Source organism: Vitis riparia, chromosome 5 (genome assembly GCF_004353265.1).
Source record: "Vitis riparia cultivar Riparia Gloire de Montpellier isolate 1030 chromosome 5, EGFV_Vit.rip_1.0, whole genome shotgun sequence".
Lineage (NCBI taxonomy): Eukaryota > Viridiplantae > Streptophyta > Magnoliopsida > Vitales > Vitaceae > Vitis > Vitis riparia.
The window spans coordinates 4803063-4812265 of NC_048435.1; the positions used below are offsets into that span (position 1 = coordinate 4803063).

Consider the following 9203-nt stretch of genomic DNA (forward strand, 5'->3'; position numbering starts at 1 on the left):
TCAAAACTTAATGGAACTAGATTAGATTTAAATATCATATTTTACTAAAAAAAAAAAAATTAAATACTTTAGAGTTTTAAAAAGATTTGGAAAGATTTTATGTTTTCAATTAAAAGATTTGAATTTTTTTTCTATTAAAAAATATTAATTTTAAATCTTAATTTAAAATTCCTTTTTAAATTATTATTTTTATTTAAAAAGATTTTTCTTTTTAACTTCTCAATTTAAATTATTTTCAAGTAATTAAAATATTTTAAGAACTCGTTTGACAATAATTTTAAGAAATATTTCTAACATTTTTAATACTTAAAATTTTTTATCATTAAGTATTAAAAAAAGTCAAAAATATTTTCTAGAATTACTAGTAAATACACTCTAAGTCAACTAAAACTTTCAATTCAACCCTAACAAAAAAAAAAAGTTAACTTGTCTTTACTCAATCATTTTAAAACTTATTACCTATAATTTTCCGATTGAATAAGCATTAATCTTGAATCTTTTAAATCATTAAAGTTTTTCCTAAGCTAGAAAATAATTAAAACAAAATTGTTTAGGTCACTCGTAGTCCTAATACAATATCTTTAAAATAAGTAAAAATAACTAAAAATATTAAAAAATATTTTTCAAAAATGTTTTTTCAAAATACCATAGTTTTTAGAACAAGTTTTTAAAAACTGATTTTTTTCCTTTTTAAAAAAAAAAAAAGTTATAATACGTGTTTGGAAAATAATTTTCAAGCCTACTCAAAATTTCTTAAATTATCCATTTCATTAAAATACCTATTTAACAAATAACTTTAAAAAATCTCCATATTCAATGTGCCTAAGTCTAAAAAGGACAAAATAATCAATTTTAAATATGAGGAATACAAAATTTATATTCGTCCCTGAAGGGAAAGTGGAAAAAATATATATATATAAAAAAGAGGTGACACCCATAAATTTAGGCATATCCAAATTTATTCAAAATCTCTACAATATTCCTGAAATATGCACCAAATATTTTGACTTAATTTTTCGGACCAACCCAGACTCATCAAATATTATTTTGGTTAATTTCATTCTTTTTTTTTTTTTTTGGAAGTTTTGATTAAATCCTTGTGATTTTCATATGTTTAAAATTTGATCAAATATCTCGTAAATCTTTTTTATTTTCGGAGGTGAATCAAATTAATCCACTGTTACTAATGGATTCTTGTGAGGCCACCACCTCCAAGAAAAACGCCAAAGGCAAGAAAAGGAAAAGTAGCAGAGCATTGGGATCCACAAATTTTTCTCCGAATCAGAAAAAAAAAGGATTCATGAAATTTTCGTGAATAAAAATACTCTTTCCAAAAGATAAAATCCCACGCTCCCACTTGTGCTCGCTGCACATATGGTTGGTCTTTATCTTACAAGCTGGTGCATGCCTGGGAAGAGAGATAGAGATGGAAATATAGAAACTGCGCCTGTGTCGGGTGTTTGGTTTTACAGCTCGTGATGAGATAGAAAGAGGAGAGAGAGAGAGAGAGGGGGGGTGGTGTTTTGTCAGCTTTTGTCAGGTGGGGTAGGGGTTACTAAGTAACAATTGAGAAATCTATGCCTTGTTGTTTTAATTAGTAGTTGGAACTTGGAAAAGCCTTGTCCTTTTGATGGACTCTCCAAGGTCTCTCTTCCTCTCTCTTCTCCTCTTTTCCTCTTCTCCTCTACTAGACCAAATCTTCATTTTACTATTCGTTTTGGGTGACTGATTTCTCTCTTTTGTTATGCTGCAAAAGTGAGTGAGGAAAGATATAGAGGAGGGACAATCTCAATCTTCAAAAATAAAGAGGAGTTCATAAGAGAAACTTAGGCATGAATTGCGTTACAGAGCTTGAACCAGATTATTCTGAGTTTGTTGAAGTTGATCCTACCGGTAGATATGGAAGGGTAATCTTCTTGTTTTTCTTGGCTTTGTTGCTTTGTTTTCTTCATTTTCTATTGACTGTTTTTGGGCTGCTATTTTGCAGTACAATGAAATTCTTGGCAAAGGAGCTTCCAAGACAGTGTATGAGACTTTTCTGCATAACCTTCTCAAATTTTTGAAGAATCCTCTCTTTTGGAATTCTGTGGCTTTTTTTGAATGGGTATTCTCTGGCTCTCCATTTAAAGGGTTGTCTTTTTTTCTTCCTGTAATAATTTTTGCAGATACAAAGCCTTCGATGAGTATGAAGGGATTGAAGTAGCCTGGAACCAGGTGAAGCTTAATGATTTCCTGCAGAGTCCTGAAGAGCTGGAGAGGCTGTACTGTGAAATTCATCTGCTCAAGACCTTGAAACACAACAACATAATGAAATTCTACACTTCCTGGGTTGATCCTGCAAACAGGAACATTAATTTTGTGACAGAGATGTTCACCTCCGGTACTCTTAGACAGTAAGAATCATACAAGTTCCATGATTATGAATGCCTTTTTTTTTTGTTCAATTTCTCTTGATTTTCTGATCTGGGCATGTTGAGAATTTGTGTAAATTCTGTGAGCAATTTTCATTTTCATTTATTTTGTGGTAGGTATAGGCTAAAACACAGGAGAGTTAACATCAGAGCTGTGAAGCATTGGTGCAGGCAGATCTTAAGGGGGCTGCTCTACCTCCACAACCATAAACCCCCTGTTATCCACAGAGATCTCAAGTGTGACAACATTTTTGTCAATGGCAACCAAGGGGAAGTCAAGATTGGTGATCTGGGGCTGGCTGCAATTCTTCGGAAATCCCATGCAGCTCACTGTGTTGGTAAGTTTGTAGTGCTTCAAATTCCTTCAACTCTTATGAAGTGGACATGATGTACTAAGTGTTTCACCACACAAACAGAATCGAATAAATCCAGAGTGAGTTCATAGATTGTTTTTTTTTCCTTCTCGACTTTTTCCCTCTCAGGAACACCAGAGTTCATGGCCCCAGAAGTGTATGAAGAGGAGTACAATGAATTAGTTGACATCTATTCTTTTGGAATGTGCATCTTGGAAATGGTTACCTTTGAATATCCATACAGTGAATGCACCCACCCCGCTCAGATCTACAAGAAAGTTATCTCCGTAGGAACCCCTCAGTTTCTCTTTCCCATATCTAACTCTGTCTCTACGATTCCCCATTTACATATGTTTCCTTTGTCATGCAGGGTAAAAAACCAGATGCCCTTTACAAAGTGAAGGATCCTGAGGTGCGGCAATTTGTCGAAAAATGCTTAGCCACGGTGACTCTTAGGCTTTCTGCCAGGGAGCTTCTGAAGGACCCTTTTCTCCAAAGTGATGACTATGGGTCTGATTTGAGGCCAATAGAGTACCAGAGAGATTTGGGTGAAGTTGGCCCTCTCCCGAGACTACCTCACTATGGCATTCATCATAGTTACAGCTCTTTGATGAACGAGTATTCGGGCTATCCCGACTTTGAACCAGAGAATGGCTTAGATTGCCACCCAGTTGAGTTTGAAAGAAATGAAATTGATCTCTTCACTTATCAAGAGGATGAGGATTTGGAAAATGTTGATATCTCCATCGAAGGGAGAAAGAGAGATGATCATGGAATCTTTCTAAGGCTCAGAATTTCAGATAAAGAAGGTTTGAGTCCTATCCTGTTTCTTGTTCCATGTGAATTTTGCATTGTCAAATGAGCATAGCAACCAAATTTCACACTACATTCTCTGTGCAGGTCGGGTTCGGAACATTTACTTCCCTTTTGATATGGAGACTGACACAGCACTGAGTGTTGCAATGGAAATGGTTTCTGAGCTGGATATTACCGACCAAGATGTGACTAAGATAGCAGATATGATAGATGATGAGATTGCTAGCCTGGTACCGGGTTGGAAGATGGGGCTTGGCATAGAGGAGAGCCAGAATTATGGCCATGGTGCAAGTTTCTGTCACCATTGTGCTTCAAACGGTTCCCCTTTAGATTACGTGTCACCAAATAACCCGGGCACCAAAAATTTGCAAGTTCTTCAATGTTCAAGACAGGGATGTGCTGCTGTGCATGGCCGCTTTGAAGAGATCACTTACCGAGTTGAAGGGTCTGAACAATGTGTTACAGAAGGTGCCCCAGTTGTTTCTAGCCAATCTGATGGAATGCAGTATGCTGATATTTGGGCTCAACGAGAGGGACCTGAATTAAGTTCAGAGGGGTCCAGGGAGATCCAATCTGATGAAGAGCATGAATCATTAGACAAATCAATCTATGGAAAGGATGAGAGAGTCATAAATATCGATAACCAAAGTGAATCCAATGCAAGGAACTCTTTTGCTCCCCTGGACGATTATGAGAATGAGATCAGGCAGGAATTGAGATGGCTGAAAGCAAAGTACCAAATGCAGCTGAGGGAGCTTAGAGATCAACAGTTAGGAGCCAAACCAAAATGGCTGAGTCTAACCCCAAATTCAGATAGCATGGAACACAGTAGAGATAACAAGGTTTCACCTTCTTCACTCTCAACCCCACTGGAGGGAGAGGACAATGATCCTCCCTTGAAATCTTTTCCCTGTGGGAAGCATTTTAACTCATTTTTTCCTGTTGATACTGAAAAGGGATGTGCCAATTTAGCATATCGAAGGCCCCATAATCGTGAGCCAGTGAGCGAATCCTGCAGCCCTGAGGACATGGTAACTGCCAAGAGTTTCTTTACAGGGACTTTGCTACCACAATCTCTTCACAGGGCAACTTCTCTTCCAGTTGATGCTGTAGACTTTTGAAGCCTGCAAGGTTCTCTACGAATCTTTAACCAAGTTTTCACCACACCGCCAAACTTATTAACAGGCTGCCTCTCTTTATTGATTGGAGAACTGTAGGTGAGGGGAAATATTATTTGTACTGAGCAATATGAAGCCCTCCAAGCGGGATCACTTGGGTTGAAATGAGTTTCATGTAAATTACCCACTAACTTCAATGTCAACAAGGGCACCCCACAATCCAATATCATCTCCCAAAACAAGGGAGAATCTCTTTATCTTCATTGGATGCCTTTGTGGGAGAGAGGTAACCCATTAAAGAATTGCATATGCCTGTAGTTTACTACAATATGTCAGTAAAGACTGGCTAATAAAAAGTTTTTGAGAGCATTTACCAACTTGTGAGTAGTACCACTTTACACATGAGGGTTAAAGTCAGAGTCTCCTTCAATTCCCACTTTCTCCTCGTGTTTCTTAGGGCAGCTACCCAACAGTTGGGTGTGGTTTAAAAACAGTAGAGAATGGCTGAGGACGTCTCAACGGTTGGGTGCTTCAACTTAGGTTTCATGGCCCCTATACCTAAGTTTATGATAACCCCATACAAGGGAACAATTTATCAGTCAGAATCTTAATCATATCACTAACATATAGTGAAGTTGAAGAAGTTTTTGGAAGTGGATGGTGGGGATGGAAAAGGAGGGAAAAGAGATTCTCATTTGAGTGACTCAGAAGCCGTTGCAAGTTTTATCATCTGAAATTAAATATAGTAATGATTAATTGTGACTTTCTTTATTAGAAACTGATGTCTGCATCATGATACGCCTATTAAGACGTGAAAGGGTGCTGCAATCACACGTAGACAGATTCCTTTATTACTCTCTTTTAAAAGGGTCTTTACATACCAAACTTCCCATGTTAGAATTCGACACCCAAAAGCAAGAGAAAAAGGTGAGGCCAACCGTACAAACAGCACAGCATCTCACTTAATACTAGCATTGAATATCATGTTGCCCTGTCATCCTCACTCCCCTACCCCCCTCCTTTGTACTTGTACTACTGTGACTTCTGGCGTATGAATTAAGGCAGATTTTGGACCTTGCCGAAACCAAAAGCTTCCATTATGTTTCCAAACATTACCAGAGAGAACAAACCCCAGTCCATGATCATGATGAGCCATAGTAGGAAGTGAAATACATGTAGAATTTCAAGAAATTTTCCCATTAGCTTCTACCATAATTTGTATTGATATCCCATGTTTACCTCCTCATTAACCCCTTCTGGATGGTTGTTCTTCAACTTCAAATACTACTCCAAACACAATGAAGAAATTTCATTTGCAATAATGATTTCATTTTTCTTTTCACATGATTTTCTCATCTTCTCAATCACAATCATGATACCTTGTTCTCTGGGTAAAACCTATTTAAGGTTAATGGTATTGATAGCAACCTTCATTTTAGCTTTTTTCTTCATGATGACTTTCCCACCCTTCCAACCACAATCATAACACCCTGTCCTCTGGGTAAACCCTATTTAGAGTTAATATTACCAAATCCCTTCTGAGGAGGACCCCCCATCTTCCCCCCTTTTGTTTTTCTCCTAAAATTAGAAATAGGGGAAGAAAATATCTCAGGCATAGGCAAATTGGACCAACAAAATCCTCATAATCCAATATATTGCATTGCAACATTCAGAATCTGCTGCTCTTGGGTTAGAAACCACAACGAGGTATCAGAGTATCTGTACAAGTAAATTAAAAAACCGAAATACATAAATATTTTTTTTTATGGAAAAAAGAGATGATACTATAGAGAGAAACGCCGAAAGACATCCCAAGTCCAGAATCTTACATTCAACTAAGACTACCATGATGCTGTTTGAAGCTCCATCAATTGAAAATGTATTGTTTTAATGCAAGTGATAGTTCTACTGAAGTCTTAATAGATTAATCCATGCCTTAAAGAACTTAAGATCTATATTCAGTCCATGTGGTGTGCTAAACACCAGTTACGTTCTGTGTTCTTTAAGGATTCCCCCTTCTACATCTCATTCTACTATTCTCTTCTAACCTGAAATTTCATTTAAAATAAGCAATTCGATTTTATACACATAAAAGGAAATCAGTTAAAGGAAACATGATCAATTTATGTGACATCAAGAACCCATGACCTGTACTGTCTGCTGATTCTATCTTTCTAAGATACTTGTTCGTTATTTTTGTAGCCTGAATATAGACAAGATTCTATGATTCCATTGAGAGAAGCTTGAAGAATTTTTCTGCAATTTCAGTGCTCCACTACCCATCCACCTGCAAAGAAGGTTTACCAATACAAAATTTGGGTTCTGTATCAAAGGAGCTTAAGTTGTGGTATAGGGAATAAATCAGGCTATGGCAAAAGCTCAAGCAAATCAGCATAAAGCATCTCAGCCATATACATCAACTTTGCTTCCTGAAATTGAATTACTGGTACCAGTAGAATCCCCATCCACTAATGAAGTTAAAAAATTTATCTTATTCTTCTTTGAAAAGTTTTCTTGGTGGCCAAACAAATGAGTAAAGTAGACTACTCTTGTCTTTCTACATTGCTATTGCTATAACCTGAACTGAATGAAGTCTCTTTTGTTTCATCGAAGTTAAGAAAATTTTCTTTGTTATGAAAAGGCATGCTAAAATGCAATTCAAAATGAATGTTATGTTTATGTAAACATTCTCAATGAAACAGTCGAGAGACCGATGTATGTTTCCTTTATGTTGTCTCACCCAGGATAATTCAAGAACATTGCATGAAATCCTTAATACAGCTGGGCTTTAAACCTTCACTCGAAAGCCTTACAGAGAATACTCATTCTCCTACTGTTGAAGCAAGGCCCTGTTGAGTTGAGTTGAGTTGAGTTGAGTTGCATTCCACTCCAGCATCTTCACCCATTGAAGAGTTGCTTGGGGGATTGATCAGAGAATATATACTAACCAGTATAAACCATCAGCCAAATGTGAATGGAATTTCAAAGTGGGTCTTTTCTCCTTTACTTATTGGGTAAGCTTAAAACAAAGGCAAAATCCATTGTGTCATCTACCCATGCTTGTATAATGCTGAAGTCTCAAAAGAAAGGAAAAACAATTGAAGCTCCCCTGCAGCTTCCCTCAAAAACATTGGCTTGTCATGAATCATGTTTAATGTGAAACATAGTAGCCTTGTTTCCTACTATCATTGGAAAGATTTTTTATTAAACATTTGCTACGGTGTTGCCCTCCTGGACCAGAAGTCCAAATAACATTATAGCATTTCAGATCTTTATTGATATAGTCTGCAAGAAAATTCCAAACCTTCCTCTGCCTAACATTCCAGCAAAATTCTCAATAATATTGGGGCCAAACTCTCACCTACCGCCTGATCCACCGTTACTTTCCCATTTGGCCATTCCATACCCTGGTCTTTCCCTATAGATCATTATCATGTTAATAATGTTTGTATCAGAAAATATAGTACCAGTAGAACTATCGAAGTCATGCTGGGCCATAAAATTTATACACAAATTTTAAGAAATATGCACTGTTCCTCTGGCAATTGTGACTGTTCTCTATGGGTAGAGCAAGGCTAGAGAGTAGGGATGCTGCCAAGGCCAGGAAGAAGAAGTCAGATAATAGAGACTGTGAGCCATCCTTGTGCATTAATGCAATAGCTAGCTATGCTCCCCACTTTCTTCCGTTTATTATTTTAGCTTTTGAAATTTAGTGCAGCATTTATCCATTCGTCCTTTTTGCTTTTGAACTTCAATGCTGCATTTCTCTTTCACCATTGAGGTGTCATTTTCTAAAATTGAGGTTAGGTTAAGTTACTTATTTACGTGTTATAGCAATAATTTATCATTTTCTCCGAGATGGTTTTCTGTATGTTTCATTATATACTAATCCTTTATACTATAAGATTAGATTTGATTTATGGATAGGATAAGCTAATATATTAGGATATATGTATTGAGTATTACTAATTATTTAATAATATATTTTAAGTTCTTTTTAACCACAAATTTAATTTCTTAATCAAAATTTTTTATTTTGTAAAATAAGTAATATAAAAAAAATTATAATATGTAGGATATGCATATCCTATATCTTTGCTTAGGATTAAAATATCATGTAAAACAAATATATATATATATATAAGTGAATAATATATCATAGTAGAATCTTATTTCATATTTGGTTGAATTTAAGATATGTTTGGTTGAGCGTAAGATAAAATAAATGATAGAATGACTTACCTTATCTGATTGCTAACCAAATATGAGATAAGATCTATTATCCTTTCTCTTATCATATCTCATGTTGTACTCTCAATTAATGAAATATAACCTAAGGATAGGTTTGGTTGACGAGATAAGTTATACTTCATTAATTGGGTAGACATGATAAGAGAAGGGATAGTAGATCTTATGTCATATTTGGTTAGCAATTGGATAAGGTAAGTCATTCTATCGGGACAAAAATATACATCCTAAGATATTATATTCATTGGATAAGAAAT

At 35.9% G+C, this 9203-nt stretch overlaps 1 protein-coding gene across 2 annotated transcripts; it reads left to right on the forward strand.

Annotated features, from left to right (window-relative positions):
- The first annotated feature begins 1604 nt into the window (after positions 1–1604).
- Positions 1605–5075, forward strand: LOC117914736 (probable serine/threonine-protein kinase WNK9). Of its 2 annotated transcripts, none has more exons than XM_034830192.1 (7): positions 1605–1907; positions 1988–2025; positions 2166–2393; positions 2529–2760; positions 2857–3051; positions 3135–3573; positions 3665–5075. In XM_034830192.1, exons 1-7 carry the CDS (start codon positions 1833–1835, stop codon positions 4699–4701), a joined length of 2244 nt encoding a protein of 747 aa, XP_034686083.1. In that variant the 5' UTR covers positions 1605–1832; the 3' UTR covers positions 4702–5075. The 2 variants fall into 2 exon arrangements, with proteins under 2 accessions (XP_034686083.1, XP_034686082.1); XM_034830191.1 differs by having other exon boundaries at positions 1606–1907; positions 2529–2749; positions 2894–3051.
- Positions 5076–9203: the final 4128 nt, after the last annotated feature.

Coding starts and splice junctions, on each gene's coding strand:
- LOC117914736 (XM_034830192.1), top strand. CDS start 1,833: ATGAATTGCGTTACAGAGCTTGAACCAGATTATTCTGAGTTTGTTGAA. Junction 2,761..2,856: donor ACTGTGTTGGTAAGTTTGTA/GTGCTTCAAATT, acceptor GTGAGTTCATAG/ATTGTTTTTTTTTCCTTCTC. Junction 3,052..3,134: donor TCTACAAGAAAGTTATCTCC/GTAGGAACCCCT, acceptor TTTGTCATGCAG/GGTAAAAAACCAGATGCCCT.